Consider the following 19514-nt stretch of genomic DNA (forward strand, 5'->3'; position numbering starts at 1 on the left):
AAGGCAGAAGCGAGGTCAATCAGGCAAAGGGTCGGAGGCAGGCGGCAAACAAGCAAGGTCAAGGAACAGGTCGGGTACAGTATCAGGAACACACAGGAACTGGCAGCAGAAGTCACAGGAACGCTGTAGACAGGACAGCACTGGGGAACAGGAGCTGATTCCTTAACCACTTCAGATCCGCGCTATTGCCAAATGACGGCATTAGCGCGGACCTACATTTTCAGGACTACGTCTATTGACGTCGTCCTGGTTACGAGCGGCCTGCGCGCCCCCTGAGGGGCGCGCGCGGCGCGCTCTGTGATCGGCGAGTCCGTGAGACTCGCCTGATCACCGATCCGTGTAAGGGGTCGATCCCGACCCCTTATCACGTGATCAGCTGTCAGCCAATGACAGCTGATCATGTGATAGAACGGAGCCGGTAATCGGCTATTATTCCTCCTCGCGCTGACAGCGCGAGGAGAGAAAAAAAAAGCCGATCACCGGCGGCCGTGATCGGGACATCAGTCCCGATCACGGCCATCAATACATGTGCCCACCTGCCACCTGCCTGTGCCCACCTGCCTCCCGCAGTGCCATCCTGAAGTAAAATAAAAGAAAAAGTAAGTGCCCCCCGTCAGTGCCCCCTGTCAGTGCCCATAGTGCCCACAGTGCCACCCACAGTGCCACCCACAGTGCCACCCACAGTGCCACCCACAGTGCCACCCCACAGTGCCACCCACAGTGCCACCCAATCTGCCTCAAAGGTGCTGCACCCCAGTGCCGCCCATCAGTGCCCAGCAGTGCCGCCCATCAGTGCCCAGCAGTGCCGCCCATCAGTGCCCAGCAGTGCCACCTATCAGAGCCACCTATCAGTGCCACCTATCAGTGCCCATCAGTCCCATCTATCTGTGGTACCTATCAGTGCCCATCCGTGCCACCCATCCGTGCCACTTATCCGTGCCACCCATCCGTGCCATCTTATCTGTGCCCATCTTTGCCCATCAGTGCCGCCTTATCTGTGCCCATCGGTGCCGCCTTATCTGTGCCTATTAGTGCCGCCTTAACTATGCCTATCAGTGCCCACCAGTGCAGCCCATCAGTGCCCACCAATGCAGCCCATCAGTGCCCACCAATGCAGCCCATCAGTGCCCACCAATGCAGCCTATCAGTGCCGCCTAATCAGCGCACTTCAATGAAGGAGAAAAATGACCCGTTTGCAAAATTTTATAACAAACTATTAAAACATGATTTATTTATTTTTTTTTTTTTGCATCTTTTTTTGTTTGTTTAGCAAAAAATAAAACTCCGAGCTGTAACTAAATACCACCAAAAGAAAGCTCTATTTGTGGGAAAAAAATGATAAAAATTTCATTTGGGTACAGTGTTGTATGCCCGCGCAATTGTCACTCAAAGTGCATCAGCGCTGAAAGCTGAAAATTGGTCTGGGACTGAGGGGGGTTTAAGTGCCCAGTAAGCAAGTGGTTAAATAGCTTGTTGGGCGCCAAGAACGGTCGCACGGTACGTTTGCGTACCCCCGCGGGTAACCGTGCTCCCGTTCGTGACCCCGCGTACCCACGTACGCCCGTTCGGCTCGTCGCGCACCCGCGTGCGCCCGCTCGTGTCAACGTGCGCCTGTTAGGGACTACATGCACTCGCGTGCGTTCGTTAGCGCCAACCCGCGTCCGAGGGCACCGACGATCCTCTTGTACAGGAAACCTGCGGGTAAGTCTCCTATGTACGGTCGGGATGGTGGAACGACCGTGACAGGTTTTCTGAAAATATTCTTTTGCTAAGTATAGAATAATTGACCTTAAAAAAGTGCCTTCATTTTTATTGACTTTAGTTGATGACACCATATTTACTACTCTATTAGATACACTGGGGTCTGTATTCTGATATTCCAAAGAAAAAGGCTGGCACATGTAGGCTACTTGCTGACCTAACCTTCTATGTTATATCTATTTATTATAAATCCAATTATCGATCGCCAAGTAGGTATGGTTTTAAACCAGTGAGTTCTAAGTCAAGCAGGCTTGTGCGTACATGATTACGTCATTAAGCTTAAAGAATAACTCCGCTAAACATAACTTATTACATTTAGGTCTTGAATTATATCAAAGTTTAGAATTTCTGTTATGATACATGTATGTACTCTTGCAGGAACATTAAAGCTTTAGTTGTGAAAAAATAATAGCCAGCTGACATTACACCCTGCATGTGTTCCAGTCTGGCAGCAATGCTAATCGTTATTTGGCCTTGTCTAAACAGTGATTGCCCTTTGACCATCAAGTAAATAAACGTGCTGAAATCACATCAGAGCCGTCAGCTCTCTCCTTCCCCCCCTCTTGTAATTCAATTGGCACCGATCATATAGTGAGGCCATGTGAGGTCATGACTTTGTCTACTTAGCATGTGAATGGTATTCTTGTATCTTGACATTTGTACCAAACAGGACTTTGAGTATCATCCCACTTTGATGTTTGTATCCCCCATGGTTAAGAAGCCGCCAGGATATTTTGTCGGGGCTTTGAAATGGCCCAACGGAATAAAATAGAGTATTATAGGCTTGCTGTGGTTGTATTTAATAGCGTGCTGCGAAGAGTACTGACGCACATTACCCCAGTAGGAACCTAAATTCTGATGTTACATGAGGTGCTTGATGAAGCAAATGTATCCAGATGATAACACATATTAACTCAGTGACAGTCTATCTTCTTTTAAGTATAGATAAACCCAAAAACAAAAATATAATATATTGCAGCTTACAGTCCTTAAATGTGGTGGCTGCATTAGTTCTCTTCTTTTTTTCAAGCTAAAAATGTTCATCAAATACAGAAAATAATTGTTAATCTAGCCAGAAAACCAAAAAGGTCCTTATCACTTCCTGTATGGTGTACTCAAGAATATATTCCTTCCTAGTTATCTTCTGTAAACTACCAATTGCCGTTCCCCCTCATGTAATGAAGGCATAGAGATATGTACTTGTTTGTAGTTCATATCAGGAGAGCAGCCTAGGGTGACAGCCATGGTCCCCTCCATAGATAGAGTAGAGTGACGTAGACACCTTAGGGCAGGAAGAGTATTATTTGAAGGATCATATGGTGGGTTAAAATAAAGCAAAAGAAGCTTGAAAAAAACAAAATGAATGTAGCCACCACACCAAGAACTATTAAGCTGCAACATATCACATTTTTGATTTTGGGGTTAGATACACTTTATTTATAAAACATTCTACTTCATTGTTAGAAAGGTTTATAAAATTACACCTTTTTTGATCAATTTATTATAAATTTCTGATCGGAAGAGTAAGGGAATACAATTTTGCTCAGTTGTCAATTCATCTACATCAGGAAAAATTCCTTCCCGACACCATATGCATCAGTTGCATTGGTTCCCAGGGTTATTCCTTCCACTAAGGGTTCCTGGAGATTGTTTGTTATGATGACTTAGATCAGTGGTCTCCAAATTGCGAACCTTTGTTTCCGTTTAACTGGCCCTTGGGGCAGTATTCCTCACACTGACACCAACAATGGGACACTCTTCCTTCTATTGACATCAAGGATGGGGCATGATTCCTCCCACTGATATCAAGGATGGGGCACTATTCATCCCACTGATAACAAGGAGGGGGCACTATTTCTCCCACTGATATCAACAATGGGGCACTCTTCTTTCTACTGACACCAAGGACGGGGCACTATTTATCCCACTGATACCAATGATGGGGTACTATTCCTCACACTGATATCAACAATGGGACACTCTTCCTCCTACTGACACCAAGGATGGGGCACTATTTCTCCCACTGATATCAACAATGGAGCACTCTTCCTTCTACTATCACCAAGGGTGGGGCACTATTCCTCCCGCTGATACCAAGGATGGGGCACTATTTATCCCACTGATACCAATGATGGGGCACTATTCCTCCCACTGATACCAATGATGGGGCACCATGCCTTCTACTGACACCAAGGATGGGGCACTATTCCTTCACCAGAACACAAAATTGGTGCACTATTCTTCCCACTAACACCAATGATGGGGCACTGTTTACTCAAACTGGTGCCAAAGCATTTTCTACTCCTACCGGCCACAGCCCCCCCCCCCCCCCCCCAAAGTCTGGCCCTTTGTTTAGAAAGATTGTTAGATTTGTTGCCTTTATACCATTGTAACGAACAAAAGCAAAACGTGCTTTCGTTTTTTTCACCAAGTCTGAGTGCTATTCATTAACATTTACAATATAGGCAACAACACCAGAGAATGCTGATCCAGTAAATTATTGGGGATCAGGAAGGAATTTATTTTTCCCCACTGGAGAAGATTGAATCATAGTGTATGGTGTGGTTATAGGATTCTTTATATTTTATTATATAAAATGTATTATACAGGATTTATTTAATGCCAACAGTTTACAAAGAGCTTTACAATATAAAGGGGGACAGTATGATTACAATACAGTTCAATACAGAAGAAATAGGAGGGCCCCTGCTCATGGAGCTTATGATCTAAAAGGAGGGGGAGGTGGTACAAAAGGTAATAGGTGTGGGCGATGATCTGATGGAGGCGACTTGGGTACAGTTCTTAGGTGGAGGTGGGGTTCCCTGAATACGTTTTCAAGGATCGCCTAATGGTGGACAGGGTAGGAGCTGACTGGGCATACTGGGGCAGGGAGTTTAAGAGAATGGTAGAGTCTCTGGACTGGAGAAGTCCTGAAGATGCGTATGGGAGGAGGTAACAAGAGAGCTAGAGAGTAGGAGGTCCTGGGAGGAGCAGAGGGGACGATTTGTACAATATCTGTAGATGAAGTTGGTGATGTAGCTGGGGGCGATGTTGTGGATGGCCTTGCATGATGTGGTTAGTATTTTGAATTGTTTAATACGATGGAGTAGGGGGAAGGCAATAAAGAGTCTGATAGAGAGGGGCATCAGTCTAGGATCGGTTAGTAGTTATTTATTTATTTCTCTGTTGGTTTTTTATGTTTTTTTCCAACCTTACTATTTAACTATGTAAATGAACATTTCTATAACCCTATTTCTTGTTTTCTAGAGCAACCACGTTCTGGATTGCTGCAAGCCTCCATCATCAGTTGCTATGTCACATACCTTACATTTTCAGCTCTTTCTAGCCGACCTCCGGAAAGAGGTCAGTGAAAAAGTGATGATGTTGTGAAGAACAAAGCATTTCAATCACTGTCATTGTGGTTTTAAATATTGATATACTAGCTGTGTCCTGAGTTGAACCTTTCCATTCTGGAGCTGTCAAGTCTGGCTCTATGAGCCGCCGTGAGATCACAGCGCAGTGCTGAGTCCATTAGACTCCATCAATAATGGGGATTGTGTTCACCATGGAGGTTTTATATCAAAGTCTCCCAAATAGATCAAACACTCATTGTCATCACATTATAATGGAACATGACCATTCTCCTACATGACAAGCCTCACAATAAACAAAACAAGTTTGTCTTTTTATCTTTACCATTTTGCTGCTTTGAGTCTAAAATGGCCCCTTTTATCTTTTTCTGTTTGTAGAAATGTCTGTTTTGTGATATTTAGTAGCTTGCCATTACCATATCTTAGAAGGTATCGTGTTCGGTCATTTCTGTGATTGGTCATTGTTTTAAAAATCCTTTTTACTTCTATTTATCTTTTTCTGTAAAACATCGCAAATGTCACATCCCATCTACTATGTCTCACGCATGTTATCACTAGTTTGAGGTTGATCTACTAAAGGAAAAAAAAAGTTGTTCACTTTGCAAAGGGAATTGCACTTTGCGAGGGAATTTTCCCCAGAGCTTAGTGAATGAAGTGAAATTTAACTTTTCAAAGAATACCCAATCATATACAAGGAAAATGAAAAAAATAATACATTTTTGTTTTGCTTTCATACGATTGGCTGATGGACATCAGCTTTACCTTATTCACTAAGCTCTAGGGAAATTTACTTTGTAAAGTGCAATTTCTTTTGCAAAGTCTATTTGTCTTTGGTAAATCAACTCCCTTGAATCACTTCTGTCTTACCTACTGTGTAATAGCAATGCTTTCTTTTCGGCGGGTATTACTTTTACTCTGCCTTTCTCAGATTAGTTTCTTAACACCAGCTGTTCGCAAAAGGCAAAAATGTCTTGAAGTTGCTTCAAAATAGGTAGGTAGTATAGTTTGATATAAATACACAATAAATAATATCTCAGTACAGAAGAACACGGTCATATAAAATCCACATTGTATGTGTTTCTGATATGATTGCTAGTATAAGTGCTTTTGTAATTCCGAATGCAACTATTCTGCACATTACGGAAGCCCATATCTGTTAGCCTTTGTCACCACCATAGACAGTTAAATGTTTTTCAGATTTGCCTTCTTGCAGCTGCAATGTAGAGGTTCTTTGTGGCTTGCTTAAAAGAAGAAATATTTATTTCTCATCTAAACTAGCTAGAGATTTAGCTAACTACAACCAGTCACGACTGTTTCCCTCAAAGACAAATCATTCCCTTAGCACAGTGGTCTCCAAACTGCAGCCCGCGGGCCAGATGCAGCTCTTTGTTTGCCTTTATCAGGCCCTGGGGCACTGTTCCTACTACTGATCCTAAGCATTATTACTCCTATTGATACAAGACAGTCAGGGCCATCTTTAATATTTATTGGACCCAGGGCAAATATTTTCTTTTGGCTTCACAGCCGGTCCCCTACTGTGTGTGCGTGAAGCACGCTGCACTTTCTAGATGGCCCGGCGGCAGAGGAAGAAGAAGGAGGGGCTAGCTTTGCCGCTATGCCATCTCCAGAAGTGGGGCAGGGGACCAGTCAAAAACAGGTCCCTCCCCCCGAAAGGTGCCAAATGTGGCACCGGAGGGGGGGAGGAGATAAATAAGCAGAAGTTACACTTTTGGGTAGAACTCTGCTTTAAGGGGCAGCTGCTTTGATCCCCACAGAATGACGGGACCCAGGGCAGCTGCTCCTTTTGTCTCCTGTTAAAGACAGACCTGCAGGCAGTATTCCTCCCACTGACACCAACAAGGAGACGCCATTCCTCCCGCTGACACCAACAATTGGCATTATTCCTCCCTCCCACTGATATAAACAATTGGACTACAACAATTCTTCTCACTGACACCTACGGCGGGGTACTATTCCTCCTTCTATATATATTGTTTTCTCATTTTTCTGTTTTAATTGCATATTTTGCAGTTCAGTTTCGAGGGCAGAATTTCACAGTATGCGTTCCAAGTATCAGCAGGGATGGAATGCAGACCGAAGACACTTCAATTGCCATTATTGGGACAGTCATTATGTATTTGTGTGTCTTGTTTGCATGGTAGGTGCATATTTTTTTCAATTTGCTCATACAATTAGAAATACCAAATGAAAAAAAAAAAGCAGGAAACTGTTCTTCTCCAATATAGATTTTTACTTTGAAATGATAAAGTCGTAGCATAAGCTACTGTCTTTCAACATCTTTCCATGTGCATTTTGTATTGGAATTAAATGTACAGAGAACTTATATATACTGTTCCTTTTAACCTAGCTGGTTTTAGCTAGTGGGGTGGACTGATTGTACATTGACTTAGAACAGGTACAAAGACATAACTGCTAAGACAATAAATATTCACATGGCAGGATCATGACACTTTTAATATGCACAATCAATGGAAAACACAATGGGAATAACTCAACTGATTTCACACATAAGTTTGTGAAGGTTAATAATGCGGATAGAAAAGAAGCTAGGATTTATTACTACTGAGTATTCAGAAGTCATGCCAAAGTTACATAAATACCATTTTTGCTTTTCTCTTGCTTAAAATCTGTAGCAAAGAGCGAGGTTTCATTGCTTACTGAATTCTTCATTGCTAATAGAATGGCAGTTGTATCGTCAACCAACCCTAAGGAAAATAGGTTTAATTGTATTCTTTATGGATTTTTGATTCTATCTTTTTAAAGGATAAAAATATTGGTAACTGTTATGGCTTTTAGTAAAGTCAATGGCTATAGGTTCAATCCACTGAGACTGATGAGTAATTTAAATTCTGTTATTTTGACTCATTAGCTCACAGTTATTGCCAATCCAAAGCTATTTCAAAGTGAATCTTGCACTTCAGGCAAAGACTGCTTATTCAAGGTGGTAGATCCGGGGGAATGCTGGGTATGACAAATCTCATGCAAGTTGCTGCAGTGCAGGATCATCTTTTTCCAAGATCTGGGCTTCTCAGCATTCTCTGAGAACTCACCAGAAAAAGGATGATATCACCCTTAGACACCGTGCACAGAATCCATCAGAAAAGTTATCAACCCCCCCCCCTACATTTTAATTTATATATATATATATGCTGCATTCAGCGTAGCCTTTATATACAGTGCATTCGGCAGTGTACAGTTTCTAATACAGTGCAGGCGGTGTACACAGTATATAACAGAGTGTGTACAGTTTCAAATACTCTTCAGGCAGTCTCCACATTATATAATACAAGGTGGTGTGGGCCGCTCACAGGCCACTAAAAGAGGACAAGCAGCCTCTGAAATAATATTTAACAGCAGGGACCATTCCTGCGCCCCAACAAGAGTAACTGTAAGGGGTTACCGTGTTTTGCCATCACCAATGCTTAAGGCCCAATTTTTCAGCAGAGTGTATAGTGCAGTCCGTATAGTATATATACTACAGTTCAGAGTATATAGTGCACTCAGTGTAGTATATATAATACAGTGCAGGGTATATAGTGCAGTGTACAATATATAATATAGTGTATTGAAGTGGTTAAGGGGAGCCCTATGACAGATTTAAGAAAAAAACGGCATGGGTTCATCCCGTCCATACCAGGTCCTTTGGGTCTGGTATGGACGGGATGAACTTCAGCTTCAAGGCTTGATAACTCATGCAATTTTGACTGACTTAGTTAATTTGCCTAAAATCAAAACAAAAGCATGCATTTAGTTAATTTAGCAGTTTTGTGCTGTAATGCCAATACTGAATATAAAATAAAATAAAGAAAATAATGAAGAAGTAGTGCCAAAACTCCTTTGACCAGACTTCTCCTGTGGGTCACAAGTACTGGGTCACAAGAAGTATGGCCAAAAGAGCTAAAGCAGTCTAAATCCACCAGATGCCTGACCAGCAGCTGGCTTAGCCACTCAGCATGCTGCTGGGACCCTGAGCCAGCTGTTCCCGCCCCTTCCACAGCCTGGTGGTCCAATGAGCACTGGAGGGGCAGAGCAGAGAGACGGTAACAAATAGTCACCGCTCTATGCTCACTAATGTCCAATAACCAAGTGATCAGCAGGCATGTGATCGCTCGGTTCTTAGTCTTAGAGCTGGGGGGACAACAGATGCAGCATCAGACCGATGCTGCATCTACCTAGGTTAGTATAAATGTTTTTTTTTTTCATTCCCATACTTCTCCTTTAAGTCGCAAGAAATAGATATACACAGTGTCGGGACAAGGTCATCTAGTGCCCAGGGCGAACATACCAAACTGCGCCTCCCCTTTAAGACGTATGAGCTTTATACGTAAAAAAAAATCTCTCTACATAAACACTGAGCACTAATCTGCACGCTTACCTCCTAAGCATATATTCCCCCTCCTCCCAGTACATATCTGCCCTCTTGCTGAAATCATTATTATTATTATTATTAATTATTCTCCCCACTATATGCTTCCATCTCACCACAAATTTTTGTCCTCCCCATCCCTAAGATTCCCCCAGCTCAGCCCCCCCCCCCCCCCAAAAAAAAAATATTCACCCCGCCTAGCACAAATCCTCCCTAAAATTTCCCCTAGTACACATCTTCTCCCCACCACTTCAAATCCTTGTTCCCAGGACAAATTCCCTCAATTTCAACCAGAATTCCACCACCACCGTGTGGAGTGGCTTATTAACCACTTCCTGACCGACGCACGCCGATGTACGTCGGCAGAATGGCAATGGCAGGCATATTGGCGTACAGGTACATCCAGTTTTAAATGCCGCCCCGCCACCGCGAGCAAGCCGCCGGCTCACGTGCCAGCCGGGACCCCCGTGAGTCCGGTCGCTGGTCCCGCGGACTCGATCGCCGCAGGCATACCCACGATCGTCTTACGTGGCGGCTGAACGAGGAAATGCCGTTGTAAACAGCATCTCCCCGTTCTGCCTAGCAACAAGTGACGCTGATCTCTGCTCCATGTGATTTGAGCAGAGATCGGTGTTCACTAAAACAAAGCCCAGCCCCCCACAGTTAGTAACACGCCCCTAGGAACACTTAACCCCTACACTGCCACCCACTGGTTAACCCCAACACTGCCAGTGTCATTTACACAGGAATCCCTGCATTTGTATAGTAGTGATTGCTGTATAAATGACAATGGTCCCAAAAATGTGTCAAAAATGTCCGATGTGTCCGCCATAATGTCGCAGTCACAATAAAAATCGCTGATTGCTGCCATTACTAGTAAAAAAAAAAAATTATTAATAAAAATGCCATAAAACTATCCCCTATTTTGTAAACGCTATAACTTTTGCGCAAACCAATCAATAATCGCTTATTGAGATTTTTTTTACCAAAAATATGTAGAAGAATACGTATCGGCCTAAACTGAGGGAAAAAAATTATTTTTACATATTTTTGGGGGATATTTATTATAACAAAAAGTAAAATATAATGCATTTTTTTCAAAATTGTCGCTCTATTTTTGTTTATAGCGCAAAAAATAAAAACCACATAGGTGATCAAATACCACCAAAACAAAGCTCTATTTGTGGGAAAAAAAGGACGTCAATATTGTTTAGGAGCCACGTCGCACAACCGCGCAATTTTCAGTTAAAGTGACGCAGTGCCGAATCGCAAAAAGTGGTCTGGTCTTAAGCCAGCAAAATGGTCCTGTCTGAAAGTGGTTAATGCCCCGTACACACGATCAGAAATTCCGTCAGAAAAAAACTTGGATGGTTTTTCTGATGGAATTCCACTCAAGCTTGGCTTGCATACACACAGTCACACAAATGTTCTCTGAACTTTCAACCGCCAAGAACGCGGTTATGTACAACACGTATGACGAGCCGAGAAAATGATGTTGAATGCTTCTGAGCATGCGTGATTTTTGCGTGTCTGAATTGCATACAGACAAACGCATTTTCAGATATGAACTTTTTCCGACCGAAAAATAGAGAACCTGCTCTCAATCTTTTGCTGGCTGGAATTCTGCCAGCAAAAGTCAAATGGAGCATACACACGGTCAGAATTTTTGACCAAAAGCTCACATTGGACTTTTTCTGGCAGAATTTCTGATCGTGTGTATGGGCATAAGGAGACTTTCAACAACTGATCCTTAAGCAGAGTTGCAGATTGATGGACGTGGGTCTGATGTGACACACAGCAGTGGTGGAATTCTGGGTGACGTATTCCAATAGGACATCATTGGGGACCATATCTCTGCATGCAATCACTTTTTAGAGGACTTTTGTGCACTAATATTGACGTTTTTGTGATGACTGATTTGTTTTGTTGATAGATGTTTTGCACTACTGTGGACTAATGCTGCATACACACGACCGGACTTTTCAACGGATTTGGTGTGGCGGACAATCTGACTGACTTTGCAGCTGAGGTCCACCGGACTTTCAAGCGAACGGACTTGACCACACACAATCCCCCCCAAAGTCCGATGGATTCCAACGTAATAACGTAGAATAAGGAAGTTCATAGCCAGTAGGCAATAGCTGCCCTAGCGTCGGTTTTAGTCCGTCAGACTAGCACACAGACGACCGTATTTTTCAACCGGACTCGAGTCTGTCGGAAAGATATGAAGAAATTTTTATTTCTAGGTCTGCCAGACTTTTGGGAAGAAAAAGCCCACACACGATTGAATTGTTCGACGGATTCCAGTCCGCCGAACCAAGTCCGACGAAAAGTCCGGTCGCGTGTACGCAGCATTACAATTATAAGTCATATTGAATTTTTAGTAATTTCACTTTGGTTTTACAGTTGATATTGAAAGTAGCAGCACTTGATTACAGTATTGTATGAATTTAATTCTGTAATATTTGTTTTTCACGTTTGAGTTGATTGGAGCGTGGGGGGATATTCATAATTTATTACATATATCTTAATATATATTAACTTTATTTTCTTCACTACCTTTCAGTATCTCAGTATAGGTATATAGACAGGGGCGGACTGACAACTAATGGGGCCCCCGGGCAATAGGAGATTATGGGGCCCCCTGGGCAATAGGAGATTATGGGGCCCCCTGGGCAATAGGAGATTATGGGGCCCCCAGCCAATCAGAGATTATGGGGCCACACAGTATAAACAAACACACACACAGTATACAATCACACAGTATACAATCACACAGTATACACAGACATGTTTCTATTGGCTGAGAAGGTACTGGAGAGGTGGGGCAGCTATAATCTCAGGATTTTTAGACCAAAAAGATGTCAGTAAGGGATATTTCAGAGACAGATGTAAAAAAAAAACACAGATTTTTACATACTGTTTTTACGAGGCTGGCAACCCTGATGGGGCCCCCTAGTGGTCCAGGGCCCTCGGGCAGTGCCCGAGTGGCTGAATGGTCAGTCCGCCCCTGTATATAGATGAGAGACAGATATAGGCAGTAATATATTAAGTGGTCAAAAAGAACATACATGACCAAATCTCTGAATGGGTAATTGTGTGCCGAGTTGCCAGACATGTTACAGATGTTATCCTTTGGACAGGTGCAACTTGTTTTGTGTGCAACATGATGACTTGGGCTTATCCTGGTCTAATAAATGCACCGTTGTGGATGTGGCAAGGAATGCAAGGGGAGGCAGCATGTATGATTGGCAAAAGCATAAAAATATTTACGGTATCTGAATAAGGCCATAAGGCATTGGCAGCTGTTATAAATAATGTGGTTTACTATACTTAACTGAGCTCTGAGTGGAAATGCTGAAAGGTCATGAGCAGAGCAGAGGGGGACCGTGGGGAATTGTTGGTTCTCCAAGCATGCAGAATATCTTCTTTAATTAAGCCAGCAACCTTGGAAGCTGAAAACACGGGGCAAGCCGCAGCTGCTCTTTGGAGGTTTGTTCACGTATAGACTCCTACTTATGGTTCTATGCTAGCACTATGCCAACGTCAATGTTTCTAACCACATTGTAATTGTTCTATAGCCAAGCTTTTTACTGCCGCAAGTTAACAAGGAGGAAAGGTCATCCATAAAAGACTTGACTGCTCCCAATAAAATGATTACGATGAGGAAAGTGTCTTCCTTGTAAAGCATTATACAGGTGTGGTCCTGTCAGTAGTATATCATTGCTATTAGACTGATTTATACAAGCTGGAGGAAATATATGTGTGTTTCCACAGCTACCAGTCATATTGCTGCAGTTTTTGTTAAAGCGGTACTATACCCAAAGATAAAAAAATATTTATATGCATGGTGGCTGCATTTGCTTTCTTTTCTTTTTTTTTCCCTTAAGGCTACTTTCAGACTGGGGCATTGTGGGCATCGGCGGTAGAGCTGTGCTATATTTAGCGCTGTTTTACCGTCATTTTAGCTGCGCTATTAAGCCGCTAGCGGCGTGGTTTTTAACCCCCGCTAGCGGCTGAAAAAGGGTTAAAACCGCCCGCATAGTGCCACTGCAGCAGCGCTATGCTGGCGGTTTAGCGGCGCTGCCCCATTGTTTTCAATGGGGAAGGGCTCTTTAGGAGCGATGAATACACTGCTCCTACAGTGCTCCAAAGATATGGCTGGCAGGACTTTGTACCGTCCTGCAAGCGCACTGCACTGCTCCAGTGTGAAAGCCCTCGGCTTTCACACCGGAGACATAGGAGAGACGCTTTACAGGCACTATACAGGTGCTATTTTTAGAGCTGTAGCACCTGTAAAGCGTCTCAGTGTGAAAGTAGCCTTATTTTCAACTGACGATCAGGCTAGTAATGCCTAAAACAATCCGGTGGAAAAGTCCGGCGGACTCAAGTCTGCTGGACAATCCCGCCGTGTGTGGGCTCCGGTGGACTTTTTTTACCCAAAAGTCCGGCGGACTAAGAAAGTATTTTTGCACTCCAATCTGTCCGCCGGACTCGCATTTCGGCGGACAATCCGGCCGTGTGTGTGCCATTCTGCCGTACTTTTGAAATGAACGGACTTTTCCCGCCCAGAGAAAAGTCCGCTCACTTTGAGCGCATCTGCAGGTAGACGGGGCCAGCGAAGGAGGCATCGCTGGCCCCGTCACCTGGTGTGGACTTAAAGGGGAATAAAAATCGGCGTGGGGGTCCCCCCTAGGTCCATATCAGACCCTTATCTGAGCACACTACCCGGTCGGCCAGGAAAGGGGGTGCGGCGAGCGAGCGCCCCCCCCCCCCTCCTGAGCCGTACCAAGCTGCGTGCCCTTAACATGGGGGGGTGCCGCGTGGCCCCCCACCCCAAAGCACCTTGTCCCCATGTTGATGAGGACAAAGGCCTCTTGCCGACAACCCTGGCCGTTGGTTGTCGGGGTCTGTGGGCGGGAGGCTTATTGGAATACGGGAACCCCCTTTAATAAGGGGGCCCCCGGATCCTGGCCCCCCACCTTATGTGAATGAGTATGGGGTACAATGTACCCCTAACCATTCACCTGTGAAAAAAAGTAAAAAAAAAAACACAACACACAAGGGTTAAAATAGTTTATTGCACAGCTCCGGGGGTCTTCTTCCGTCTTCGGGGGTCTTCTGTCTCATACTTGATTCCGGGCATGCGTGTTTGTACTTCAGACTTTTGTGCGACAGACGTGTGTACACACGATCGGAAAGTCCAACAACAAAAATTTGTTGGCGGAAAATTTGAGAACCTGCTAGCCAACATTTGTTGGCGGAGAGTCCAACAACAAATGTTTGATGGAGAATACACACGGTCGGACTTTCCACCAACAAGCTCACATCCAACATTTTTTGTCGGAAAATCGGATCGTGTGTACACGGCATTACACCTACAGAATTTCATTCAAATGTTTGGATGGCAAAGAAGAGAAATCATCCCTCTGGCTATTTGATTTTGCCATAGATTTAAAATGCTTTTTAAAAAAAAATAACAAACAGGCTTATACTTACCTACTATGTTCAGTGGCCATTGCGGCCCCGATTCTCCTTTTCTTGGGTCCCCCTCCAGTTCTCATGGCTCCTCCTCTGCAGTGAGTGCCCACCATAGGAAGCCACTTTCTGTGGGAGCACTAGTGCAGGATCACTCCCAAGCATAGCTGCCTGCATCTATAGACACACACAGCAGGGCTCAGCACTGTCGTCGCTCCTTCATCATTGGCTATGATTAACAGCAAAGCCTGTAAGAGCAAGAAGTGAGGGGAGAGAGCTGCTGCAGAAGGGCACAGTGCTGGATCGAATGAGGCCTTAGGTACATTTAAGAGTGGGAGGAGGAATACTACTACTTAAACATTTTTTACCTTAATGCAAAATGTTTAGGCTTCATAAACATTTTAATGGTTTCCCAAAACAGTTACAGTCAAGACCAAGGGTGGCTGGTGTTCAATATTTTGGGGAGGCGGTGGCAAACAAACCTGTCCCCTCTCGCGCACACCTGCCATCCCCACCCCTCCACCCCCCATCCCTGCAGAAGACAGGCAGGAAGGCAGCAATCAGTGGCCTTACCTTAGGAGGCTGCTCCGCTTACCGAGGGAAGAGCCAGGGCCATTGCTTCTCTTCCCAGCTGAACAGGAAGGGGGTCCTGAGACCTTATTCACCGGGAGTCCTAAGACTCCCTGGCCAATTGGGTCTCAGGACCTGCCTCAGGCTCTAATCATGTGTTTCAAAAAATATATAAACCCCATTGAAATCCATGCGTTCAGCTCCCTGCATGTAGATTAGGAGCCAGGTACCTGGATTAGGGGGTGCCGCCCCTGCGCCCCTAATGGACAGGCCACCACTGGTCAAGGCATGTCATGAATGATAACCTTCACAGTTGCTTGTGCTTTCTACCAAACTGTCAAGCCATCAAATGGCTGGTGTCCTAACTGATCACATGTGCAGCACCATGGCAACTACCAATCAAACAGGCTAAAAAGACAGCTTCTTTGTAAAGGATAGGAGGGTTTAGTTCCACTTGGAGTTAACTAATTTTTTTTTTCAACAAATACAAGTTAGTTCACCCCCATTGGATTCAACAAACATTTTCCATCCTTGTCCTTTGGGTTTTTTTTTACTCTCTGGTCAAAACTGATTGTTTAAACATCCCCTTTAACTCTTTGGTAATCAAAGAAATGTTTTGAAAATGACAGTTTTCAAACAAAATTCTTCATGTGTAAGGCCAGTCTGCGTCTGTTATTTTTCAACTTCCTTTAACAGACCAAGCTGTCCAGCAAAAGTGACAAAATGGTGACTAAAATGGACAAACCATTTAATCATGATGGGGTGCTTACACTGATCAACTTTTATTCATTTATGTAAAGCCGTAATCCCAAAGGATAAAAAAACTGTTGCTGTAACTGCTTAACCAGTTAAGCCCCGGACCAATTTGCAGCCAAAGGACCAGGCCCCTTTTTGCCATTCGGCACTGCCTCGCTTTAACTGACAATTGCGCAGTCGTGCGACGTGGCTCCCAAATAAAATTGGCGTCCTTTTTTTCCCAGAAATAGAGCTTTCTTTTGGTGGTATTTGATCACCTCTGCAGGTTTTTTTTCTGCGCTATAAACAAAAAAAAAAAATGCAACATTTTTTACTTTTTGCTATAATAAATATCCCCAAAAAAATATATAAAAAAAACGTTTTTTTTCCTCAGTTTAGGCCGATACGTATTTTTCTACATATTTTTGGTTAAAAAAAATCACAATTAGCGATTGATTGGTTTGCGCAAAAGTTATAGCGTTTACAAAATAGGGGATAGTTTTATAGCATTTTTATTAATATTTTTTTTTTTACTAGTAATGGCGGCGATCAGGGTTTTTTATTGTGACTGTGACATTATGGCGGAGACATTGGACATTTTTGACACATTTTTGGGACCATTGTCATTTATACAGCAATCAATGCTATTTAAATGCATTGATTCCTGTGTAAATGACACTGGCAGTGAAGGGGTTAACCACTAGGGGACAGTTTAGTGTTATGTATGACGTTATGTGTTTTTTTTTGTAGGGGGGCGTGGCCTGGCATGTGACATCACTGATCGTCCTTCCTTATAAAAGGGAAGAGACAATCGATGGCAGCCACACAGGGAAGCATGGGGAGAGGTTTGTTTACACAGACCTCTCCTCGTTCTTCAGCTCTGTGACCCGATTGTGGGACACCAGTGGCGATCGGGTCCGCTGGTCCCACGGTCACAGAGCACAGGACCGGGTCTGGAGTGCGCTGGGCACTTAAAGAATCACGTACCGGTATGTGATTGTGCCCAGCCGTGCCATTCTGCCGACGTATATATCGGCGTGAGGCGGTCCTTAAGTGGTTAAAGAGGTGTTAGCTGAAATTTGACTTTTTTTTTTTTTTTTTTTTTTAACAAAGAATTTTTATTTATGTTTCAAACACAAAAAAATAAAGAAATAAAAAACAGAAAACAGACATGCGTCAGCCAAGTACATACATATTATGAGTAGACAGATAATCAAATGTATCACATATAAGCACAGATATTTCTTAGCAATGTGTAGAGTCACTAATCATTGCAGCATAAAATATAAAGCCCCCCCGAGACCTCCCCCCACCACACAAAAAAAGAGCCACAGAGAGTACAAAAAAAGAAGGAGAAGACCCCCCCCCCCTCCCCCCACCCTCCTCTCCCCCTAGCCTAAGTAATGGTCAAATGCTTCGCCTCAACCCATGCCGCCCAAATCTTCCCAAATTTCCCAGGGCAGTTCCTGCCCATATATGTAAGTTTGTAGAGCGGCAAAGCCGCGTTCACCAGGGACTGCCACAGTTGTTTAGTAGGAGGGAGAGGTTGATTCCATTGCAGTAGTATGGCTTTCCTCGCATAGAGTGTAGTGTAAAAAATAAACAGTTTCTTCCCCCAGGAGATATCCAGAAAATCACAGATACCCAGCAGGAGAGGTATCGGGCTAAGTGGAATCGTAAGCTCCCCCACTGCATTAATATCGGCCAGGACCCCTCCCCAAAATCCCACTACCCCAGGGCAGGACCAGACCATGTGAAAAAAGTCAGCATCATCTTCTTTGCATCTGGGGCAGGTAGTCAATCGGTCAGGGTAAATCCTTGCCAGGCGTGCCGGTGAAAAATATACCCAGTGGAGGAACTTCAATTGTATAAACCTGTCCCTTGCAGAAATCGCAAGGGTCAGGTATTGCTTTAAACCCTCCTCCCAGTCCTCCTCAGTAAGCTCCGGAATGTCGCCTTGCCAGAGCTCAAACAGATGGGAGATCCTAGTCTCCTCCGATACGGTCAGCGCGGCATACACCACGGACAGCGTGCGCGTCCCTCCCCCCTCAGGACCAAGCGCCTCCTCCACCGCCGACACCCCAAGAGTCGCTCTAGATGGGAATTGAGAACGGAAGGCGTGTCGCAACTGCAGGAATCTGAAGAACATATGGTTCGGGAGGTCCCTGGCCTGTTTAATAGCATCAAAGGAGAGTAGCTGCCCCTGGGACACTATGTCCCCCAGTGTTGTAACTCCATGCCTGGCCCAAACAATCGGATCCGGGATGGATTGAAAGTGGGGCAAGCGGGGGTTCCCCCAAAGGGGAGTCCCCGGGGCCCACACCCCTGCGCCCACCAACCTTTTGTTCACCAGATCCCATATTTTAAGCGTCGTACGCATCGGGAGGGTTATCCCAGGGTTAGATCGTGGTCCCCTATAGATCAGGTTCCTGAGTTCCGCGTAAGAGCCCAACAACGCCGCCTCCAACGAGGACGCAGGGTTGACCGGGCCCTCGGAGAGCCACCACCGGACAGTCACTAGGACTGCCGCCCAGTAATATTTCAGAAAACAGGGCAGTGCCAGACCGCCCCTCACAAGGGGCCGCTGGAGGGTTGTTTTAGCTATTCTAGGCGGCCTACCATTCCAGACGAAGGACGAAACAATGCCATCTAATTTCTTAAAAAATCTAAGCGGGATGTGGACTGGGGTCTGACGGAAGAGATAGGTAAACCGAGGAAGGACCGACATTTTGATTAAATTGACCCGTCCCACTGGCGAAAGCGGCAGGGACCTCCACCCAGTACACCTCTGGGTCAACTGGGCAACCACCGGACTCAGGTTAAGGGTAATAAATTGTTTCAGGTCTCTGTGTATTTCCACCCCTAGATATTTAAATTGAGAAACCCTCTGCAGTTGCCCATCTACTCGGGAACCACCCTCACCATCATGTAGTGGGAATAGAATTGACTTCGCCCAGTTTATACGTATACCCGAGAACTGTCCAAACCGGTCTATATGCGACAGTGCCGCCTGTAGGGAGGCTCCGTCGTCCTTGAGATACAACAGGGTATCATCAGCGTATAACGAAACTTTTTCCTGCAAAGGACCCCGGACAATACCCCGAACCTCAGGAGAGGAGCGGAGAATAGCCGCCATAGGTTCAATTGCCAGTGCAAAAAGCCCCGGGGACAGTGGGCACCCCTGCCTGGTTCCCCTATGGAGGGGAAAGAGC

The 19514-nt window shown here is 44.7% G+C and overlaps 1 protein-coding gene across 3 annotated transcripts in view; it reads left to right on the forward strand.

Annotated features, from left to right (window-relative positions):
* The window catches only part of SERINC4 (serine incorporator 4), a 133355-nt gene that overhangs the window by 53318 nt on the left and 60523 nt on the right, over positions 1 to 19514 (forward strand). For all 3 annotated transcript variants that reach the window (XM_077473125.1, XM_077473124.1, XM_077473126.1), the window contains exons 8-9: positions 5029 to 5124; positions 7164 to 7290. In XM_077473125.1, coding sequence (XP_077329251.1) covers positions 5029 to 5124; positions 7164 to 7290 — 223 coding nt within the window. The remainder of the gene's footprint in view (positions 1 to 5028; positions 5125 to 7163; positions 7291 to 19514) is intronic.

The sequence above is a fragment of the Lithobates pipiens genome, unplaced genomic scaffold (genome assembly GCF_037356315.1).
Source record: "Lithobates pipiens isolate NorthernLeopardFrog02 unplaced genomic scaffold, aLitPip1_a1.2 Scaffold_8, whole genome shotgun sequence".
In the NCBI taxonomy this organism is placed as follows: domain Eukaryota; kingdom Metazoa; phylum Chordata; class Amphibia; order Anura; family Ranidae; genus Lithobates; species Lithobates pipiens.